We start from the raw sequence: 25,029 nt of genomic DNA on the forward strand, positions 1-25,029 counted from the left end.
CACCGGAAGCAAGTCTTGGTAGCCTTGTTCTTCCGTTTGTTTTTTGGTGGTTGGTTGGTGTTTGAAATATTATTAAAGACTTGTTACTTATTTATAGGGATGCAAAGTTTAGAAGTGTGGATGTCATGACAGTTTGTCAATTGGGTTGCCACTAGGGAAGGTAAAGTTTTTGACCATTGGTTTATATTCCAAAATCATGGTGACATTTTTCACTAAACTATAATAAATAGGCGGTCGAATAATTAAAAGTTTAATTGGGTAGAATTGAGGGGTACCTATAAGTTTGGAACATTCGAAGCATAATTTGTGACATGAAATAATTAAATAACTAGTTGTAATAAAATAGATATAAAACTATAGTGTTTGAATGGGTTTCTTCAATATAAAATGGTAATAATTTTTCTAAACTCTAAATATACTATTAATTAAAACTCATGAAACTTTCATAAATGAATTATTATAATGAATTATTATGGCGGTGATTACGCTGATAAATCTAAGTTTAATTAGTATTACATGAAAACAACCCATAAAATCTATCAATAATTTTCATTAATTAAAAGGATAGTGATCTGTCACTTGTGTCTTTTACCAACATCCGGTTTACCATGAACCCAAAAATTCTACTAAGGATGTGATTTCATAGATCAATTTCATGAATATAGGATATTCGTGTACCTGTTGTACATTAAAATATTATTGTATTCTATCTTTTCTCATTTAATATATAATATTTTATGTTTGTGTCATTGTGATTTCACAATTCCTTGTTTTGGTTTTAGTAAAAAGAAAATAGGAAATCAATTTGTTTGTAGGAACTAGGAAGCTTCATGGGAAGCTAGAGTTATCATCTCTTTTGGAAACATTCTATAAATATATCATCTTCCACCGCTTGTCCTCTTTCTTCATCTTCTTCCAAGAACCTTCCTACCTTTTATTTCTCCACTTCAAACAAAACAACTAATTATAAAGTCTAAACAAATCATACCCACTTCGTACGCAACTCTATATAACCCCATACATGAGTATAAATGACTATATGGGTATATAATAATAATTAATAATGCAAAGATCAACTTTTTATGAGAAAAACAAATGGGAAGAAAGAACTAGCTAGAATCAACGGCAACGCTTTAAAATTTTAATTTTATGAAGAATCTAATCCTTACTAAAGCTTTATATGCGAAAATTTTAAAAACGGCGAGGTATATATATAGGGGATATTTTAAGAACTTTAATGAGTTGTAAGAACTTTAAGAACTCAATATGGACCACACATTTAATTAAATGAGTATGGAATATGTAGCTGAGAATAAATCTGATTAAAAAATTAATCAGGAGAGAGAATAAATATTTTTGAAGATTACACAAGTTTAAATGTTAGTTACACATGTGTAATAAGTCTTTTCGGTGTGTAAAAAGTTACTGTAATTTTTTTACGTTACTTACACTTATGTATTACATATAATACGTAAGTGTAAGTAACGTAAAAAAAATTACAATATTTTATGAGTAAAGTGTCATTTTCGTCTCTGTGGTTACGATTCGTTATTAGTCATTTTATGAGTAAAGTGTCATTTTATGTAAAAAAAAATTATAATATTTTTTTACGTTACGATTCGGTATATATATAGGATTGATTTCTTTTGAGAACCGTTTTGAGTTTTAAGAACTCGAAAGAACTCAACGTAACAAAAAAAATTTTAATTTTTTTTACACACATGTAATACGTAAGTGTAAGTAACGTAAAAAAATTACAATATTTTATTGAGTAAAGTGTCATTTTCGTCCCTGTGGTTTGGCAAATAATGCGAATTTAGTCCAAAATGTTTATTTTTTGCAAATGGACCCTCCACGTTTCCCAGTTCTTGCCAATTACATCTAAATCACTAACCTCGTTAAATTTAATCGTTAAGTCATGGGTAGACATGTTTTTTCACTTTTTCTTTATATAATACTTTAATACTTATTTCAGTGAACTGCGGTTTTCGTCATTTTGGTTTGTCCAAATATGCAGTCTTAGTCCAGTGGTTTCAAATTTGTAATTTTCTTCCTTATGGTTTCATTTCACTTGCAATTAAACCCGACTTCCTCAATCTCGTTAAGTCTGGTTGTTAAACTCATCAGTGTGCCTTTCACGTGAGGGACAGTTTTGTCGTTTTTCTCCCCAAATAAACCTCAGTCTTAATTCACAACCCCCCTCACGTGAGGGGCTGGGGTGTATTTGGGGAAAAAGAAAAAAAAAAGAAGGAAAAAAACTGTCCCTCACGTGAAAGGCACACTGATGAGTTTAACGATCAGACTTAATGAGATTAGGGAATTCGGGTTTAATTGCAAGTGAAATGAAACCATAGGGAAGAAAATTGCAAATTCGAAACTATTGGACTAAAACTGCAGATTTGGACAAACCAGAAGGACGAAAACCGCAGTTCACTGAAATAAGTATTAAATTATTATATAAAGAAATAGTGAAAAGACATGTCTACCCCAGAGTTAACGATTAAATTTAACGGGGTTAGTGATTTGGATGTAATTGGCAAGAACTGGGAAACGTGGAGGTTCCATATGCAAAAAATAAACTTTTTGGACTAAATTCGCATTATTTGTCAAACCACGGGGACGAAAATGACACTTTACTCATATTTTATTTACACACCGAACCGACTTATTACACATGTGTAACTAACATTTAAACTTGTGTAATTATTAAAAATCTTTATTCTCTCTCCTGATTAATTTTTTAATCAAATTTATTCTCAGCCACATATTCAATACTAATTTAATTAAATGTGTGGTTCATATTAAGTTCTTAAAGTTCTAATAACTCATTAAGTTATATATATATATATATATATATATATATATATATATATATATATATGATAATAAATATGTCTAGTATGTGATGATGTTATGTATGGTAACTTTGTTATGTAGGGTATAATCTATATATGTTGTGTAGGATTATCCATTATTGTGAATGTAATTAACATACTTCTTGTGTATGAGTAAATGTTACTATGCAAAAGGTCATTTTCAATGGTAATTTTTTTGGAGTAATCTGTTGATAGTTTAAGGACACAATTAGGACTTTCATGCAACTTGTTTTTTGTGAGGTTTTTATTTATATTTTAATAAAAAATATCGGCTATGTTCAAAATCTATTCGACTTACCTGCAATTCTTTCATTGTTGTTTGTTACTATTCAAAGCTAAATTTTTATTTATATTTTGTAATAAAAAATTTTGGTTCTGTAATTTTTGGATGCATAATTTACCTTCTATGTGAGTAGCTGTCTTTTTCTTTTCGTTTTATGAATACAAATTTTGATAAAACATATACATATTCAGGTCATATGATAAAAATTAGAAACATAAATCCAAAATAAAGATCTTTCGAAATTTGATAATCTATTTGATGAAAAGGAATTTTGAATAAAAGATCTATTAAAAAAACTGATTTAACTTTCAATTACTTAGTATAACTTTCCAAATATAAAATTAAAATATTTGACTAATATGTCCTCCTTATTAAATTAATTATAAAATTAAAACAAAAGTTGTGAAATGTTTGATTGATTTCTCACATTTCTCGTAATAAAGTCATTTCTCGCATGAACTTAAGCACATATATATATATATGTAGAGAAAAAATCCAATACACTAATGCTTATCATACAAATACGTACGTGAATTCCGTTTTTCACGAATCGATCCATGAAATCACATCCAAACATCTCGGAATCGTCAATACATATTAAATCAATCATTGCTTCACCAAAAAAAACAGTTTTGGATGAGCGTTTAAGGTTTTGTGAGCGTTTTATGTTTTTGCCTTTGAGCATCTCGCATACTTACCGTACGTTAAGCATTAGTGTACAGTAACTGCACCCTATATATGTATGTATGCATTATGTATATAAAGAGACAATTTGACATCCTACGCAACAAACAAATAAAAACATGAAACCTACACAGCACGTGCATTAACTCCTTATCATAATTCCCCTATACAACAACATAACTTAGATAAACATTTTCATCGCCCAACGTACACCAATCCTACACAAAAACAAAAACCCTTACACGTACTAAAAAAGTACATACATAAGATCATATAGTCTACACAAACTTCTACGCTATAATAGTGTGCTTACACAACAATATCCCTTACACGTGCTCGAAAAAAATGCCTAAATCATATAACACCTACACAAGTTATATATATTTACAACAAACCATACACATTAAAAATGTATAAACATATACATTAACAACAACCCATACATATAACAGTAGCAATAACCCAACCTACACAACTACAAAATCCTTACACATAATTTCCAATACCACAATAATTAAATATGCAATAAACTTTATTTAAACATATCCAACACAATATTAATAACCCATACATATCCTCTAATTTTATATATACAAAAAATCATATATATCCTACATAACTTTCTTTCATATTTATTCGAACGACCCCTACATTGTAAAGCTACTCCTACACATTATAATTCATTCATATGCATTTCTAAAATTACATTTTTTTATTTATTATATAACACCTACATAAAACAAAACCTCCTATGCATGTTTTTTTTTTAGGTTTTTAAGTGATGATCTCTTATCACACAATACTAGCATGTGTATGTTTTTTTAATATGTTTTCATGTATCATGTGTATGTTTAACTAATTAAATATTTTATTATGAAATATAAAAAAACAAAATTAGCATGGAATAGAATTAATCAATAAACCAAATAAAAAGAAAATCCAAACAAATAGCAATGTAAACTGAACAGTTTAGAAAATTAACTTTTTTTTTAATATTATTCCTTTTTCATTACTTTCTTTTCACTTTTTGATAGAAACATAGATATTACATCAACATAGCAGGTAGGCGGACAACAAACTGCGCCGCCACCCCTTTCTGAATTGCAAACCCTAACCTGCTAAAGACATACCACTGCCCCTTTGGAGTCGACACATTGCTATGCACAACCCGTTGGACCCTGGTTAGGAAACGGAGAGCTTCCGGTGCTAAGGAGCCAAAGGTATCAAAAGCCCGAGGGACAAAAACATGTTGGTTCTCTTCGCAGGCTTTAGCATGTTTCTCCACCTTCTTCGTTTCAGCCCTTTTCGTTGCTTGCCAAGCTACAAACCCATTATCCCTCAAACCAGCTAAAGAAGATACCCCTGTGAGGTCAACACAAGCGTGTTTTCCCCGGGCCCAACCAAAGACGAGCAAATTTGCCGGTCGTAGAGTGGATCTCCCTTCCATGGGGACTGTAAGGAAGTTTACGTGGGCTTCCTTTTTAGCTGATATCCCAGTTCGCCTTAAGATGTCCCAAAGAACGTCTCGCACCCAATCATGTCGGTATTTGAACCCAGGCATCTCCTTGCAATGAACCATGCTCTCCGAATTTATCCAGGCAAGCCTTACGGCAGATCAGACATGTTTCGTCTTCTGGGTACATTGGGACCATCAAACGGTACTTAAGAATGGCCCTATACTCGACCTCAGACATGCTTTGGCCCAAGCCATCAATCGGGATAACGGTCAGAAAATCTTGGGCATGAGGACCTTGTAAGCATTCAATAACCGCCTTCTGTCGGGGGGACAAACCAAAAACTTCTCCCAGGCTCTGAGCGATTTTGCCAAAAAGGGCATTCGCCAAAGTTTTTTGAGGCTTTGGTGGGGTGGTGTCCTTATTAGAGAAAGCGCCAATGTCAAAGTCTGGGAGAGCGCCATTTAGGCGTTCCAGGGCCTGCACGTAGTCTGAGTCCAGGTAGACAACTCCGCTATTCCTTAAGATGTGATTCTGTAGCTTCCAAGACTGAGCCCTCGACGCTACAAAAGCGTAAACCCCAACATCATGAGCCGAAAGAAGGCCTAAACCCCCCAAGCGCATCGGTAAAGATGCAAGTCGCCACTGAAGATCACCAAAGAACGGGCCTCCACATACAACTATGTCTTCGATGGCTTCTCGAAGCCCCTTATCAAAACAGGATACCGCATCATCCATCATATGGGGGTGGCATGTTCGTAACCCAAAAAGCAACTTAGCAACCCCCATGCAAGACCTAAGCAGGAGGAGTTCGATCTGGGGATCCCTAAGGCAAGGTAAGATTTTCATAAGATCAACCGCACGAGATGCTCTCCGCCTCGCCAACTCCTTAATAAAGTAGGGATCTCGACTAAAAGCCCCTCCAAGAAGCTTTACCCCTCTCTCTGGTCTACCAATCCCACTAGGGAAAAGCCCATCTTTAACTTTCACTTCATTACACGCTGGCCAAAAAACCTCGGTTTTCTTAATATTAAGTTGAAGCCCTAATGATGGCCCTTCCAAGCTGATAATGCCTAGGGCTTTAGCCCCAATGAAGCCCCAATGTTGGCACCACCAATAATAGTCCCATCATCCAAGTACCAAGCATGAAATGGGAGATTACATTCATTTTGTACCCGGAGAACAAGAGGGTGTAAGGCTAAGGCAAAGAGGAGGGGCCCAAGGGGGTCTCCCTGCTGAACCCTAGTAGTAGCCCCTATACAGTCATCACCCACGTACAACCTAGCCGGCTGGGCGTAAAGAAACTGGACCCATAGATATAATAGACGGGCAATGATGATGAACCTCCCGGAGAAGGGCTGTGCGGTTGACCATATTGAAGGCGTTGGAGAAGTCCACGGTAAGCATAGCTAAAGAACCGTTCGCGTGAAAGGAGTTAAGAAAACGGTTCGCGCTGTGAAGCACCGCCTCTGCCCCATTAGGGGTCCCTACCCCAAACTGAAAGTCCCCTAAATACTGAGTCATTTCCTTCCCAACCATATTCATAGCCACTTTAGAAACCAACCTACGCCAGATAGCCCCACAGCAATGGGCCGAATTCCATTATCCGGCTTTAATAAAGGGGTAAGGGGGGCGAAGCAATAAACTCGGCGAGCACCTTGGGACACAGACCCCCTAGCCATAAGTTGACGACTTCAGTGATGGCTGAGAGCAGACCCATAGAAGTCACTGATCCCTCACCACAAAGAGTGTCCAACAAGTGTTGCGCCCGCATCCCGTCTCTCCCGCATGAGGTCCCTTTAGGAAATGATTGGATACATCTAAGCACACAGTCCCCATCCACAGAGAGAGTAGGCAGGGCGATAGAGCTAGAAGGCAAGGACGGAGGCGGCACCACTGGGTGTTTATCAATGAGGGCTTTCATGGTTGAATCTCCGAGAGGGCAACCCCACTTGAGCTCTTATTTTTGCAATTTTAGCCGCGGCTTATATAGGTGAATCCATGGAGGGCCACCATTGACTAGAAAGTCTTTTTTTTTTTTACCTAAGGCAATGTGTGCGTGGCTAAAAAAAATTGACTTAGGGAATGAAAAGATACAACTCCACTATATACGATCAGAGTAATAGAAAAAAAGATTACAACAAAGATTACAACATTGATATCCCTGACTGCTGCTGTGAAATGACTATCCCTGACTTTCCTGAAACATTGTTTAATATTGAGGCTTTTTTCAGAACCCTCCTCCCCTCCCACCTCTATTTTAGAAAAAGTGCTCCCCCCCTCACGTTATCAAAGAGAGAAAGAACCAAGTCAGCAAAACCAGATCCATCTTTCCACACCGCAAGTGCTTGCAGAATGCTACTACATTACAAAGACTTTCGATTCCCTGACCTGCGTTCCTGCCTAGTGGAAGGTTTCACCACCCTTAAAGTACAACGCGACAACAATAGTGATTTGACCCAATTCTCAATCGAGCCTGGTGAATCCACTACCTTGCGTAAAGCGCATGCCAAAGTCTGAGCAAACGCCAAACGACAACTTGGGGGGATGCTCTTAACCGTTTGAATGGGAAGGGAGAAAACCCGTTCCAAAAGGGATACATCCCCAACCACTCCTACACATGGACCTGGGTCCCTATCCACAGAAACACGATTAGGTTTCTGGATCCCAACGATGAATTCTCCAACATCTCCAGAATCCACAGAAAAAGAATAGACACCATCAACATGCTTGCACCCCCTGCTAAGGGCATGCAACGTCATGCACCTCCCACATAACCATTTATCCCCCGCCCGAAGGGCTTCCCCAACATCTATAAAAAGGTCCAAATCCTTGGAGATAGCATCTTTTAAAAGGTTCTTCCGAGTATCCGTTTTTAAATGGGTACTTTGCATGTGCTCAAGTAGGCGGAAAAACCCCGAGGACCCAGGTCTACCATCCTTACACTCGTGGAAATGCTTAAAGGGGCATGGCCTTAAACCGCTAGTGGAGCAAGGACCAAGCCCTCTTATATTAACGTTTCGAATTCTTTTTATGGTAGCCATGTACACACGAGAACAGAAAACAAACAAATCACAAAAGACAATGGACCCCTAAAGACCCCGACTCGAGATGAGTTAGAGCAAGAATCAAAGACCAAACCCCTCACACTCGAAGGAGGGGAGCACCTACGGGTTGCTCACCCCCCATCTAGCACCCCACAACAACCGCTAAGGCAAAAGAGGAGGAAGGTATAACTCCAAAATAAAGCAAATTGGGTATAACTCCAACTTAAAATACCCCCTTAAGCACCCAAATGCAAGTAAACAACCTTTAACTTATCCGAACCTAAGTCATAATTTCGTCGAACACCTGTCGTGCAACACATATTAACCACCAAAATAGATAATTTGAATAGAAACCAAAACTAGAAATCCAAAAAAGTGGTAATAAAAGGATGGAATAAAAAAAAAAAAAAAACTGGTAGTTAGTGACAGTGGTTATGGGGCGCGGGAGGTAATGGTGGTCGGTGGTGGTGTGTGTCGGGAAATGGTGGTGATGGGCGAGGGTGATGGTTGGTGGTGATGGGTGGTTCGTGGTTGTCGGCTACAGTGGTGAAAGGGTAGCGACGGTGGCGGACGGTGGTGGTGGGAGACGATAGTGGTGTTTACTGGTGGTGTAAGACGGTGGTGGTGTTTATTGCTTGACATATTTATATTTGTCCAATTTAACACAATGAATACTTGTTATGGGAGCATGTAATCAGTTGCTAATATCATGAACAGCATGATTAGTTGATTACTGGTTCTCTAGTTTCTTTTAGTTTGTATATAAATAAAAAGAGAAGTGTTTAACTTTGAGAAACAAAATTATGAAAAATATATTAACGTAAAGATTCTAGAACAAGAAGTAGGTGCTCTTTCGAGTTTGAACTAAAAAAATAATGAAACTTTTTAGCAAAGAAAATATTAAAAGAAAATTTGGGAGTAAAAATGGAAGGAGATCATTAATGATATACGTTGACATTAAATGTCTACACCTAGTTGACCAAATTACCCTTTTCTTATTAAAATCTATGAACTTTATTTTCATATTTATTATTTCTATCATAAACCATTGATTAACATATTGAATGGTCTAGATCTATTTCTTACACTTCTCGTAATAAATTGATATCTCTCCTGAATCATTTCATAAATAAATAAATATATATATATTATATATATATGGGATGGTTCAAGAGAGAAGTGGTTTTATTGCAAGAAGTAAATTATAACCTTTGATTATGTTTGATCTATGGTCTACGATTAACATGGCAATATTGTAATTTTTAGCTTGCTCATTTAATGGATTTTAAGATAAAAGGGTACTTTTGTATTTTCCCTGTTAATATACACTCATAATCCAACTGTACATATAATTGGTTTTGACAGTTAAAATATCAATATGGATTCCTCTTTCTTTTTTTATCTTTGTTTCCTTTTGTTGTTTGTGTAAATAAATAACGTTGACTTTTAACACTTTGGATTTAGACTTGAGCTAAAGTAATTTACCCATTCAAAATATACCTACACAAAATTGGTTTAGTAAGAATTATTATATACATCTGGATATCTAGTTTTTTGATACACGTCTGGTTATGAATATACATTTACTATGTGTAGGAATTTGTTAATTTAGTTCTTTAAATATTTATAAATTATTAAAAGTTTGTGTAGATATATATTAATTTGGTTCGGTTTAAGTGTGTGTTTGTTTGTTTAATAATTTTTGTGTAGGTAGTTAAAATTTATTTTTGTGTATGTTATTTCGAAGATATATGGATTTGGTTCTCAAAATACGGATAGTTGTATAGGTTGTTAAAAATTTGTGTAGGTATATGTATAAATTATGTAGGTTGTTAGAAGTTGTGTAGGTATATATTAATTTTATTCTCAAAATACGTATAAGTTGTTAGAAATTTGTGTAGGTGTATGCTGGTTGTGTAGAGATATGATGTTTAATGGTTATGTAAGAGTATAATAGCTTTGTATGAGTTTATATAGGTTGTGTATGGATACATTTGTTGTGTAGGGACATGTTAATATGAGTATGTGTTATACATGCTATAATCTTTTAGCTACACATAAAGATGATGATAAGAAATAATTATTGTGTAAGTTGATTCAGATTAAGTACATGTATTTTTTTCTATTAATTGAAATGTGATTTTTTTTGTATGTTCATGTATCATCTTGTGTGTAAATGTGTGTATTTAGTTTTTATTACCATTTAATCAAAATAACAAATTTGAATTTGACCTTTTATTTTAAGTTTATTTAAATATATGTTAGACATCATTCAACAGCAAAAAAAATAAAGAAAAACAAAACCAACTAGAAGTTGGGAAAAAAGATTTAGGTTGGTAAAAAACAAGTCACATATCAACGAAAAAAGAAAATAAATTAAATTAAAATCAATCTAATATAAAATAAATAATTTAAATAAAGTTATGATTTAAAGCTTTCTAACATATTAATTAGTTGGCAAAAATACAAAGCATGAACATTTACTAATATGCCCATCTAACTAATTAAATAAAAAATAAAAAGAAAATTATATGATTGGTTGAAAGGACTTCTTGCATTTCTTGCATTTAGATCATTTCTCTAATGAACTTAAACCTATCGCAAATGATACAAACCTTTTTAACTTTTACATTATATCAAAGGTATATTTTACAATTATTGTGTTTATGTGTTTGATCAACGTTAGACATTAGATATATATATTGAAGCTGTAGAATAATTTTCCGTTTAATTCATTAATTTTGAGGGCTTATTTTTTAATGGATATCCATAACTCACATGTTTGTTTAGTTAGTAATTTCAACTTTAGTTGTCAACTTTTATTTCATACACGATCAATGACAATACCTGTTAATTTTATATATATCTTATAAAGTGACTTGATATATGGCAAACACATGTCTGTATTGAAATTACGCTCAACATAACTCGCCTAACAATTAATATCGAATGTAGGGTCGCTAATTCTCAGCATATCCAAGAGCAAACGCAGTTGCTCAAAATCCATAATATCTGTCATCTTTAACATCTTGTATATGTGTGATGTAAAGATGATGGGATTGCAGTCATTAATATGTTGAAATCAGTCGTGTATTTGAGTGATAGTTTCTAGTCAATAAAATTAACTTTGACAACATGTGGTGTGCTTAAACAACTTAGTCTACGAGGATATTGAGTAATGGATTCGACACGACTTTTGTATTCATGTTTCTTCAAGCTTGGTTGTCTACAAGATGAGGTTTTCATCGCAACAGGCTTAAAGGTTGTAACTGAGTAGTAAGTGGGTTGTAAACGGTCATGTTGTAACCAATTTAATAATATTCCTTTTAGGAACTAAAATGAATTTATGTATTGGTTTGTTTAGTTATAGTATAATTTAATTATACACATTTAACGTTTTAAACATGTTAACTAAAATATTGTTTTTTTATCTTCCTTTTGTATGTAGAACAACTTATTTTATTATAAAAAAAATAATAAGAATAAAACTGTTAACCGGAAGCTCACAAGGTACAAAAATAATGAAAACAAACACCAGAAACAAAACACGAATAATGAATATAAAGAGTCGAATGGAGCGAAACATAAGCGACAGCAAAATCAACTCTAAACAAACAACACAAATGAAGTTGTAGAATCACTAACCGGGTTAAGCACTAGATTTTAAACGGGTTAAACATGATAAAACAAATAATTTAATATAGGCAAGTGGATCAAAAAAAATTACAAAAAGTAGGCAGGAAAAGCGATTTTTTAAAAAATGGCAAACCCAATGAAACAAAGACATTTACTCTCGTTAGGGTATTATTCACAATTTCACGATCCCAATATCACATTATAAAATTAATTTATTTCTCCTCAATCTACATTATTTAACTCATTCCAATCTTTTACTCACATTAACAACCCAATCTTATCATTTTTTTATTAAAAAAATTCAATTTATAATTAGTTTTGATTAACTATATAAATATAATTAAGTAATTTTATTTTTTTAAATATATTATTTAATTGAAAACTTTAAATATATATTAATCAAACACATTTTATAAATTAGATAAAAATAAGTTACAATCGTAGCATGAAATACAAAATTACGCATATTACTGATACAAAACTACATACTTATTCATCAACACCAAAATTGTAAATGAGATAATGTTTGATTTTTTAGATTGTAAATCTTATCTAGAAAATCTTACTAAACTAATGGTTCAGATAAGATAATTCAATAATGGATAAAATTTTAATTTTATTTAAAAAAAATATGATTTTTTTAAACAAACTTCATTTTTAATGAAATTTATACCGGAATGTTTATAAAAAAAACCTAAGTAAGACCATGATTTTATATTTTTTTAAAAAGTTAAATATAATAAGTTATAAAACAAAAACCAGTATATATATATATATATATATAATTAACTGATGAGAATAAAAAAGAAAAAGAAAATAAAATTACATCAACTCACATTGTGACATGTGGTCACAAGTTGGCCAAATTTGATATTGCAATCTCGTTTGAGCCACCAAACTGATCGGTGAATTAAAGCTATTTTTTCTTCTTTTTTTTATAAATGTTTGAGGGTTTGCAATCTTGGATTGCCAATAGGTATAGCCTTAGGTACTACTTGACAACGCTTTAGTTGAATGCTGAAACCCATGAAAAATTATATGGCAACACAAGAATCTGAGATGTGTTGCGCTCAGGCTACAAATAAACCTAAGGAGAACAATCGGCATTCGGGCTAAAAAGGTTCCATATGCAAAAGGTAGGGCGCTTATGTATCCTACATGTTGGAAGATAGGCTCCTTTGGAGCTGACCCAGTTAGGCGCAGTCAATGGCGGATATAGACTTTTTTTTATTTGGAGGGGTGGGGGACAATACTGACTTAACCGAACCGTGACCGAATTAACAACCTATCCGAACACTTAAGCGGCGGTTCGGTTAAGCCTTAACCATTTAGCCAAAAGTCTTGCCTCGATTATGGTTATGGTATTTGGGATAACCGCAGTAACTGAACCGAATGTTATAAATTTAAAATAACTTTATGTATGATCCATTCTTCTATCACAGAAATTAACCTCTAGGAAACATATTTATAGCATAGATATTATACAACATTGAATTGGAATAAAAATAAATAGGATGCTTCAAAACCATTCAAAAATGGATGGTTAGTGAGAAGTGATATTGTAACAATAGTTTCCCACATCGCTGCCCACAAAAAACTGAATTAACTCTCGGTCTTATAAATTAAAAGGGCTCAAGGGTGTAAGACAAGCGTGACACAATACAATAATTTTGATTAAGCCTAATAGTAATAGCTAAGGTTTATAAACCGTGATTTACTGGACGGTGGGCCAAATGGGTTATTATACGGTGGGCCAGTTTTATTTTAAGCCTATTGGCTTCCAAGTTATAAAGGATTTTGAGGCTATAGAGGGAATGAACGGTGGGCCTGAGCCCACCCTATCTACTCTTTAAATCCGCCCCTGGACGCAGTAGATGCCAACATGCTGAGAAACAGGCAAGCTCCTAGTCGAACGAGTGAGGCACCATTTTAGCCTAACAAGCGATGTTTCAACTTTACCTTCTACAAATGACACCTTCTTAGCATGATCATTCTCTTTAGACTTCTATATATCATAAACGTGACACATGTCAGATTCTAGTTCTCCCAAGTCATTTTTTTATGAGTTTCAGCAATAGGCTAGAGTGCTCTTCATTTGTGTCACACCCTTATCTTAGGCCTAGGCGTGTGACTCATAGTTGGTACCATTTTTGTAAATAGATCAGAGTTACGGTTTATTAGCGGAATTTAGCGTGGATATAATATCAACATATTCATATATATATATATATATATATATATATATATATATATATATATATATGTATTCTCAAAACACAGGATTATAAAAATACCCGTTTAAAGTTTACAAAAGATTTCTTGTTTGTTAAACCACCATTTACATTTATATTTAACAAAATATTTATCTGAGCCATCAGATCGCCTAATGGCTACTTCATTCCCAAGCACCTATCCATCGTTACCTGTAAAACAATGCTGGTGAATTAGTTGACGCAAAAATATTTTATTTACTTAATTACCCCTTGAGACATAACTTGGGTCTCGGCCCATCGTGGCTCAGGAATAATAAGTTTAAAACTTTAAACCACAATTATAAACTTAAGCTCAACTCGAAACCACTCACCAAACATTGTAACGTTCGAGATTACTTAGCTACCATCAGTATACACATGATTACCCTCTCACGGACACAACTTAGGTCTGCCCCATCATGGCGGAGGCATAACCAGGTGTGGTGCGGTGTACCCACCGTCTAACCACATATGTAAAGATCCAGACAAACGCACACGACAACCTGAGGGCCGGCGATTACTTTTGTTCATAACGTTTTAGAGATACGTAATTTCATGTAATCAATTTAATTGACTCGATTAAACTTAGTTATAAAAGTTTGGGACGTATTCACCTGTTTGATTAATCAGCTTCATTTCACTGATTGAGATCGTCTTTTTTGTTATCTCGGATCTATAGTACGAGTATAACTATTTGTTATTACTAAATCAACGATCTAGCTTAAGACCTTTAGTCTTTTTTGCATAATCTTTACCTCGATTTATTTTTTTTCGAACCTTTAGTACAAATCATTTTTCTTTATTAAATATGTTCGAACCATTAGTTCGACTTGTTTACTTTTCTAAACACTATGTTTCTTCTTCTCGAAGAAACGTATAATTTATTTCTTTATCTATTTAAGAAACTTAAATAATAGAGTAAAGTGCCATTTTTCTTCCTTGTGGTTTGACAAATAATACGAATTTAGTTAAGTTTTGCATATGGGCCCTCCACGTTTCCCAATTTTTGCCAATTACATCCAAATCACTTACCCCTTTAAATTTAATCGTTAAGTTAGGGGTAAACGTATATTTTCACTCTTTCTTTATTATAATCCTTATTTCAATGAACTGCGGTATTCGTCCCTGTGGTTTGTCCAAATCTGCGGTTTTAGTTCAATAGTTTCAAGTTTCCAATTTTCGTCCTTATCAAATTTGCGATTTTCGTCATTGTAGTTTCATTTCACTTACACTTAAACCCGAATTTATTAACCTCGTTAAGTCTGGCTATTAAACCATCTGCGTGCCCCTCACGTGATGATCAATTTTGTCGTTTTTCTCTTAAAATAAACCTCAGTCATAATTCGCAATCCCCTTCACGTGAGGGGTTAAGGTGTATTTGGGAAAATAGAAAAAAAAGGACAAAACTACCCATAACGTGAAAGGCACACTGATGGTTTAACGATAAGACTTAACGGGATTAATGAATTTGGGTTTAATTGAAAGTGAAATGAAACCATAGAGACGAAAATTGCAAACTTGAAACTATGGGACTAAAACCGCATATTTGGACAAACCATAGGGACGAAAACCGTAGTTCACTGAAATTAGTATTATAGTAAAGAAAGAGTGAAAAGACATGTCTACCCTTGACTTAACGATTAAATTTAACGGGGTTAGTGATTTGGATGTAATTGGCAATAATTAGGAAACGTGGAGGGCCCATGCAAAAAATAAACTTTTTGGACTAAATTCGCATTATTTGTCAAACCACAAGGACGAAAATGACACTTTACTCTAAATAATATTTTTATTTAATAACAAAGAATTATTTTATCTAATATCCTTTATTTATATTTTTCTTTTTTATACTTTCGAGTTATCGAGTATACCTTCGACTAAGGTCTAAGCCCATTTTAAAAATATTTTATTCGGTCAGAACCCCTACCTTGATTGGCTTAATAAACACCTAAAATTTCGGCATCACTTTCCCACTTGCATATTTATTTAGGTGTTATTGATCGGTTCTTCTTGGCACGCAAAACGAGGTGACATTCAGTAGTCGCCGAGTTGTGCACGTACTTTGAGATAGAATGTCAGGTTACTTTTGGTTGACACAAATTTCGAGGTATTGTCGGTGTTCAACATGGTTTATGATGTAACGTCGTCGGGTCGAGGGCACAGAAAACGAGGTAGAGAGAGAAAATATACTAGAGAAATGTGAAGATGTGATGATGAAATGAGAGGGCTTGATGCCCTATTTATAGAGGTGATCAGCCAACCCATCGCGGCACGCGATGTGTATTGAAAATGATCCATCGTGTGTCGCGATGGATCTGGCGGCATATTTAATGAATATTAAAATCTATCGCGGTACGCGATGAACCTTTGGTAGGCCATCGCGTATCGCGACTAGCCTTGTCGTGTCACCACTAGCTTTGCCACGTATGTCACGTGGTGCTATGTGGCGTGACACGTATCTTGAGCTGCTAGACCATGTAATCACGGTACGCGATGATGTAGTGGCTTGGGGGATCGCATATCGTGACACAGCCCATTTCTGGGAATTTGTGACATACCCATCGCGTCGCGATGGGTTGTCTTTCTGATCCATCGCGTATCACGATAGGTCAAAAAAGCAGATTTTTCAATTTTGGTCCCTCAACTTTGATATATTATCACTTCTTGGTCTCGCTTCCACTTTCCAAAAACATTAAGGCGCCTCTCAAGCGGCTCGCGGCGATTCGAGCGTGCGAAGTGCACCATCAAAGCGCCACATTGCCTGAGCCCGTGCCAGAGTTTGTGCGCGTCGGGTGCTTCGCACCCTCCCTAGGACCACTGGTGCATGTATGACATAAAAAATATTACTATGAAAACTCTTCTCCTTATAAATAACTTTCAAATATTTCATACTTTTCATGTGGGATGGACTTTATCTTTCTTATTTATACCCAAGTGAAGGAGTTCAATTTTCTTCTTTCTTTCCATGTGTGATGAATTCTTTTCCCGCATTTTCTTAATATGGAATATTTCTAACTTAACATAATCTATATATATCTTACTATTTCTTTACCATATTTATTATTAAAATATTTTTAAATCCTTTTATTTTCAAAGTTGACATTTTTAACCCAAATAAATAATATATTTTTCGAGATGTTACAATTTGTGCTAACAAGAGTACATGTCTTTGTTTCATTGGACTTGCCTAGTTTTGAAAAGTTATTTTCCTTATCAATTTTTCCTTTTTGTAACTTTTTTGGTTCTTGTTTTGTTTTTTTAAAGGTCAACAAATCCTTCAAATGAGCTACTAGTTAAATTCACCATATCGGGATAAACTCATCTTTCGATCCGGGAAAACCATCACATAAGGCCAAGGCCCATAAACACTCGCCTAAAGGCACGCCAGTGCGTTGAGATAAAACTCATTCAGTTCAATGATTCAACAAGCGGAAGTCACATACTCGACTATTCTCCCATCATCACCCTGGTGGCTCTAAAAGTAAATGCTGGAGGGAAAGGGGGGGGGGGGCATGAATTAAATCTGAATCACAAGAAACATCATGTCTCCCCCTTACATTTTTCCGAAAATAAAATTAATTTGTAAAGTGAATGCAAACTTATGGGGATTAAAGGACCAATTTATAATTGAATTGGGCCAAATATGTAAACCTTATTGAGTTTTGGGCCATAAACGAGCCACACTTTAAACTTAAGAACAAATTAAAAGTACAAACAAAAGAAAACCAAACCACTATCCATCCTGTTTTTTTGCATCATTCAATTAACCTCGGATTGTTGTTGTTGTTGCCGCCGCCTCTGTTTCATTCAATCAATCTGCAATTCACCACTATACAGGTATCTTATTACGTATCCACTTGCTGACACATATACATACATACACACTCAACTTCGCATAAATCAGGCTAATTTAACTCATACTTTTTTCAACGTATATACAGTACGAATTTGATGTCGTAGATTTAATCAGATCATGTTACAAATTTGAAACCGTATGTTAACTGTTGTTGTCTGTACATCTTTTGCTTGATCATGGGTAATGCACGCAAGGTGTTTGATAAAATGCCATTCTGTGTGTGCATGAAACCAAAACATAAATTATATGTTTTTGTAAAAACCAAACTTAGGGTTCGGTTTTGGTTTTGCATGTAGTAAAAACTGAAATGGTGAACGAATTTATAGATTTTCATTTTTTTTAATAATTTATAAGAGTTCAATAATTTAGTAAATCAAATATTTTAGGCTCAATTTCATTATTTTGGACAAAAAAAAATTCCTGCTCAAACCGAAAAAAGTGAAAACTGAAACCGAGAGGTTTTCAAAAACCAAAGTTTCGGTTTTTGCACAAAACTGACAAAAATTGATTGATGTTCATTCTTGATGTACCTTAAATTGTAGGAATGGAATTTTGCCCAACTTGTGGGAATTTATTGAAGTTTGAATTGCCACATATGTCTCGTCCTGCCAGATTTTTCTGCTCGACATGCCCGTATGTTAGCCAACTAGAACCCAAGGTACCTTGCAATTAAAGATTACACCATAAAGTTATAAACTTCATCATTGGGGGGCTTGGGGATGTAAACAAACCGAACTGAACGAAGCCTTGTTTGTGCTTGTTCGTTAAGCTTTTATTGGACAAACGGATGATTAAGAACGTGTAACCAAACGAATATTCGTGTAAATGTTCGTTCGTTGTTTAACGAACGTTTGGTTAAGATAAATCATAATTATTATTAAAAAAAGTGTGAAAGGTCTAAGCTCCCAAGATTAAATGTTTGGATTATAAATTATAAAATATTTAAAAGCCTTTAATGAAGAAACATACACAAACGAACATTAATCAATGTATTTATGTAAACGAGTGGACAATAACGAACGTAAATGAATGAACATAAACAAACACGTTACCAAACGTTCACAAACATAAATGAACAAACGCAACCTTTGTTCATGTTCGTTTATTTAATTAATCGAAAGGAATCTATGTTTCATGTTCGTCTATTTATTAAACGAACGTAAACGAACTTTCACCAATCGGTTTATGAAGGGTTCGCTAAACGTTCGGTTCGTTTACAACCTTATTTATCATTATGCTCATTGTTTAATCCACATGTAGGTCAAGATCTCACGAAAGCAACGGTTGGTTAAAAAAGCTGTAGATCCTATTATCACAAAAGATGACATGAGTAATGCACCAAAAACAGATCAAGGTATCATCTATATGTTGCTTAATCGGTTGTTCTACGTGTGTAAACATTTTGTATGCTAAGTGTTTTTGCTCTTTGTTTGTTTCAGCACATTGTCCAAATTGTGGTCACAATAAGGCTGCATATATTCAGTTTCAAACACGGTCTGCTGATGAACCGATGACAATAAACTTCACCTGTGAGAAATGCAATCATTGCTGGCGTGAAGACTAGGTTTTATCTATTTTTTTAAAGGTTTTGTATCGTCAAAATTCGATATCTGGTTACGTTGAATTCTTGTTTTGTTACTGTGGACGATAAGTTGTGATATAAATATTGCTGTACACTTCAATTTGATTTACTAAATCTATGTGTCAAGTTTAACCCGATTGAATTGTGTTGAATAGTTGTGACCGCGTGCTAACTCTATATAACTTGTGCTGTTGGGTATGTCTTTTTTCGGGCTGCCAACAAAGGCACATCATTCTCTGTTAATGACTACCCCAGTCGAGTCTGCGAGTTGCATGCTCAAAGACCTGAGTTGTTTATCTTTGCTCGTTTTATTAAATATGAACTCGTATATTTATGTATGAAGTTATAAAGTTATCGTCTGAAAATATATAGTTGAATCCTTAGCACTCATATCGCGACATAGTCCCATGTCCAACCACCTCATGGTATCATTAGTCCAAACCGGCAACACGCTTGACTTGCATATTTTTATTTGCATTTCACATAACTTTTGATTTTAACCGTTATATCTATTAACTTATTGAATAACACGTTTTATTATCTATAACTATTATGAGTCTGTAATCATGTTAAAGTCGTCTTGATGGTGCTATAGTGCTTCAGTGTTTTAAGAAGATGAACTTCTTAAGTTCTTAGTACATAGTACGAATTAACAGACGGGTCATATTTGGGTTGACCTATCAATCCAATATGATTGTAGAGGCGTTTCATCTCAAGACGCTTTTTCATGTGGTGTAAACTGTAAATTGACAATAAGGAATCCAAGGACATAACAAACACCTGTCCTCTTTTAACAAAAACTAACATGTGCTCATGATAATCAAAAGAAAAAAAATGTTCCTATAAAAGGTCTTTAATATGCGGTGAACGTGGATCAAACACGTGACCTTCAGATCTTCGGTCTGACGCTCTCCCAACTTAGCTATCCCCGCAACTGTGTTTGTTCTAAAGATGATATGAAAATGAATATTTCTTTCATTTATTTATTAATCGGTTTGTTGTACTGACTTTTGGATCATTTTAACTATCTATCAGTATATACTTTCCTAAATACCAAGTATCATTATCACTTTATGACTATAAAACTAAGTCATGTATACATGTGACTATGGTGCTGTTTGTTTTTGCAGACATAAACTGTCTGCAAGCTGATTTCATCTGTTTTCATGTCTGCAACTGAAGATGTGGTCTGAAGATCTGCAAGCTGAAAATATAAGACTGTTTGTTTTTATAAGCTGATACTGTCTGCATAACTGTCAAACTTATCTCACAAGATAGAAGTCATTTATTCAAGTTACATAGAAAATATAATAATAAAATTGTGGCGGCGGACGGTGGGTAGTGGCGATGGATGGTGGTGGTGGACAGTGGGTGGTGGTAATGGACGGTTTTGGTGGGTGGTGGACGGTGGTAGTTGACGGTGATGGCGTCTGACAGTGGGTGGTGGTGGTGATGAACGGTTGTGGTGGGTGGTGGACGGTGGTGATTGGTGGTGGCTGTGATGGATGGTGGTGGTGGTGGTGGTGGTGGCGGACGATGGGTAGTGGTGGTGGATGCTGGTAGTGGCGGCGGACGGTGGGTAGTGGCGGTGGATGGTGGTGGACGGTGGCAGTGGGGGATGGTGGTGGCGGCGTACGGTGGGTGGTGGTGGCGGACGGTGGTGGGAGGAGTGGATGAGAGGGTGGCTTCAAAGGGATAAGAGTATGATTTTTTTGCGAAGATGTTTTAAGCAAGATTTCTTTGCTTTTCTTTTAAGATGAAAGAAGATAACTTAAGATCTGTTTTAAGAAAAAAAACAAACAGTCTTCAAGGGTAATGTCTGCGCGCGTGCAGACATTAGCTCCCTTGAAGATGTTTGAAGAAAAAACAAACACCCCCTATGTGAATAAACGAAACTGTTCAAATGTTGGCATCCACCTAAACTGAAGTACTCAAGCACATAAAAGAAATTGGAGCGGTTTAAAATATTGCTGGCCTAAAGCAAAGGCTTTTTACCATATGTTTAAGAGCCACACTTTCCATTGAGAATCTCTCTTTCTGAGTTCTTGATAGTTTTCGTGTTTATGCTTTTATCGGTACCTTATATGTATACAAGGGAATGCTGTAGATAGTTTTTAAAAGACTTGATGATGCAGTTTTGGAAGTTCTTAAAAGATTCATGATTATCAAAGACTATAAATAGAACCAAAGGTTTTAAGAACAATGTTTTTATAATATCAAACTTAATCAAAAAACTAATCTTGTTCTCCAATTAATACCATAGTATATATAAGAGTTTCTAAACAACCAAGGAGATAATAACAAATATGAAACGAAAATAACATAAAGATCTTATCAAAATAATAAATTACTCAAATTCCAAACTTTAGAGATAATTCTTGATCCCTTGTAAATAAACTCCTCACCCATGCAAATCCTTATCCCATGCAATCGGCTCAAGGGTCATCATCACTTGTGCTGGGTATGGGTTCGGGTCTAATAAAACCCGATGATATTGCATCACTTGGTTTTGCAATTCAAAAGGGGTCGGCGGTGCAGCTTGTTACCCGTTTGCCTCCTATATGTAATGTTGATTTTTAATCGATAAATAAAACGAGAGAACATAATAAAATAAAAAAGAACACGACTTGTTGTCTAATGGTTTCTCATATGAATAGCTCTATGTTTAAGGTTATCAATTCTTTTAGAGTTCTTGAAATCAACCCATGAATCGAACAACTTGATGGTGTTGCTGTGTTTTATGAATATAACTTCCGAATACAACATTTTGAAAAAGGATAAGGAGAACCGTACTCAAGTACCACATGTTCTGTACAACGTTGCTGCTTCATCAAAATCTAAGAATAGAACTTGTTTTTTTGAAAAAAAAATACATAAGAAGATGCGGTGAACGTGGATCGAACACGTGACCTTCAGATCTTCAGTCTGACGCTCTCCCAACTGAGCTATCCCCGCAATGTTGGTATCTATTCTAATGAAACACTGAGTTGCACAAAATAATCGAAATTATTATTACTATTATTATGAAAATTGGTTTTTATTAGTCCCAACTATTGCCTTTTGGTCATTGTCGGTCCCAACTTTTAATGTATTTGTTCCTAACGGTCCGCGGCTAACAGAATCCTAACACCGTTAGTTTCAGGTAGCCGGAAAAACGTTTTTGGCCGGGAAAGTCAATTTTTTTGCCGGAAAACACCACCTGAACACCGCCACCACCACCAATTGACTCACCGCTAACCAACCACCATCACTTAAGCACCATCAACTGATTCCGACAATGGTTCTAGGGTTCCGGCGACCTCGATAATTTGGGCTTTTACTAGAAAAATGTTCCTAAATGTACGATACAAAGTTACCATGATGTTTGGGACAAAATTCTTGAGTTTTTGGGAAACAATGTGTGTTTTCTGGGAAAAAATGTTTTTCCGGCGACCTGAAACTAACGACGTTAGAATTCTGTTAGTCGCGGATCGTTAGGAACAAATATGTTAAAAGTTGGGACCGTCAGCAGGCAATTCGTTAGTTGGGATCGGCAGTGACTAAAAGACGATAGTTTAGAACAATAAAAACCAATTTTCCTTATTATTATTATTATTATTATTATTATTATTTTGTCATTAGTTATATTTAGTAATATCTTGATCTTGTAATATTTTCTAAATGAATTAATTGTATTCATAACGTGTTTCTTGATTATATTAGATTTATGAACCTTGGATGATCCATCTCTAAGCTAGCTACTTGTTTTCAGTTTAATTAAGCCGAAACGAAATCAAAACAAACTGAACCCAAGTCAACACGAGCATGGTGACTCGAGTGGAGTAGACCTCAATCGGCCTACAACCTTGGTGGGTACTTGGAATTTAAGAAGTCAGTTGACAATTCCGAAACTCATGATTAGGTATTGATGGTTGTTTGTATTCCAAGACAATTTTCTCATGGTTTGTGTCATTGTTTGTTTGCTTTGGCCATAGTTTGGTTTGGTAGGCCCCTATGTTTTGGTCTAGTTACAATGAATGAAGCCAATTTTTATTTTTGTTGCACCGGTTAGTGTAGGCGGAATTAGTGTGTTTAAACTTGTTGAACAATTTGCTACTACTAATTATTAGGATGCCATGGTTGATCCTTTTGGATCACTTTTGATTTGGTCAACCATACTTTATCAAATGTTTGTTTGGTTATAATGGATTCTTATTGGACTTATTATGTGTGTACGTAAAAATTATGTGTTTGTGCTTACTTTGTTTTGCAAGGATATTTCTACAAAGCACTTTATTATAGGATAGTTTGAGATGGAGAGCACAAATGAGGGGGGGGGGGGGGGGGGGGATATTACTCTCCACGTTAGAAATGAGCTCAATACTGATATAATAAATACTCATATTAAAAATCACCTAAAATGAGAATCGATACAGAAGACAAAAAATAAGTAAAATATTCATAGTGCATTGTGTCATTCTCAAAACTTCACAAAATGGGTACCGAATTGGTACTAATAAGTACCCGTTTAGTATTACTACCTGATATCATTTACTCATCCCTACTCCACATGAAAATACCCTTTTGACCATTACAATAAGAGGGAGAAAAAATTAAAGAAAAGAAGATAATCTAAACTTGAAAAAGATAATTAACTTAAAGTATGTTGTGTTGTTAGCATGATCATCTTCATAGTCTACAATGCAATACAAGTCACTATGTTTTTGTCATTATAATATGGGGGTATTGTTTGGGTTAACAATGGCTAAAAAATTTGATTATATCCCTTGTTTTGATAATGATATCATGTAACTTGTAAAGATTATAGACATGTCCTAATACACTTGAAGATTTATATTAAATCTCACACAATATGCAATCCTTACAAACTACACTCAAATGATCAAATTTAAAGATGAACTGCTAGAAGATCAAATGTTAAAAACCACAACATGAAATGTTGCGATTCAATAGAGATCCAAAATAAACAATGAACTAAATAAAAAGTAAAAAGCTTTTATAAACAAAAAGGATGTTTTCTTTGTATAGAAATAAGGGACATTTACATATATCTTAAATTTTATAATTTAATATTTTAATCATAGTGACGGTTTTTGAATTTTAAATATGTTCTAGATGTAACTTACCGTTTTGAGAAACTATTACTTATAATTTACGATTAAAGACAAACAATCTTGAAATGAATTAAGAGAAAACTAAAGAGGAAATCATCCTCGCTTTAGGAAAAACAAAAGTAAACAAACTCATTTTGATAAAAACTCTTGTATTAGATAAGGCTGTGGGTGATGGGGGTGAGGGGAGGGGCGCGGTCCAGGTGGCGGGTGAGGTGGCCCGCGAACACCACTACACCCCTCAAGTG

General features: G+C 34.8%; 1 protein-coding gene and 2 non-coding genes across 3 annotated transcripts; 1 reads left to right on the forward strand and 2 right to left on the reverse strand.

Moving 5' to 3' along the window:
• Positions 1–17,944: 17,944 nt before the first annotated feature.
• Positions 17,945–19,775, forward strand: LOC143561872 (uncharacterized). Its single transcript, XM_077049842.1, has 4 exons — positions 17,945–18,069; positions 18,631–18,746; positions 19,349–19,442; positions 19,528–19,775. The coding sequence occupies exons 2-4, from the start codon at positions 18,633–18,635 to the stop codon at positions 19,650–19,652; spliced, it is 333 nt and encodes a 110-aa protein (XP_076905957.1). The 5' UTR covers positions 17,945–18,069; positions 18,631–18,632; the 3' UTR covers positions 19,653–19,775.
• Positions 19,776–20,529: 754 nt separating this feature from the next.
• Positions 20,530–20,602, reverse strand: TRNAF-GAA (transfer RNA phenylalanine (anticodon GAA)). The gene has a single exon. It is a non-coding gene; the product is annotated as a tRNA-Phe (tRNA).
• Positions 20,603–22,552: 1,950 nt separating this feature from the next.
• TRNAF-GAA (transfer RNA phenylalanine (anticodon GAA)) lies at positions 22,553–22,625 on the reverse strand. Its single transcript has one exon. It is a non-coding gene; the product is annotated as a tRNA-Phe (tRNA).
• Between the last annotated feature and the right edge of the window lie 2,404 nt (positions 22,626–25,029).

The sequence above is a fragment of the Bidens hawaiensis genome, unplaced genomic scaffold (assembly GCF_021521415.1).
Source record: "Bidens hawaiensis isolate Kalapana, Puna unplaced genomic scaffold, B.hawaiensis_p1.1 tig00020883_1, whole genome shotgun sequence".
Taxonomy (NCBI): domain Eukaryota; kingdom Viridiplantae; phylum Streptophyta; class Magnoliopsida; order Asterales; family Asteraceae; genus Bidens; species Bidens hawaiensis.

What these genes read in the sequence shown, in the direction of transcription:
- LOC143561872 (XM_077049842.1), top strand. Translation starts at nt 18,633, where the DNA reads ATGGAATTTTGCCCAACTTGTGGGAATTTATTGAAGTTTGAATTGCCA. An exon ending in TTAGCCAACTAGAACCCAAG is followed by an intron (nt 18,747 to 19,348) that starts GTACCTTGCAAT and finishes ATCCACATGTAG; the next exon opens with GTCAAGATCTCACGAAAGCA. An exon ending in TGCACCAAAAACAGATCAAG is followed by an intron (nt 19,443 to 19,527) that starts GTATCATCTATA and finishes TGTTTGTTTCAG; the next exon opens with CACATTGTCCAAATTGTGGT.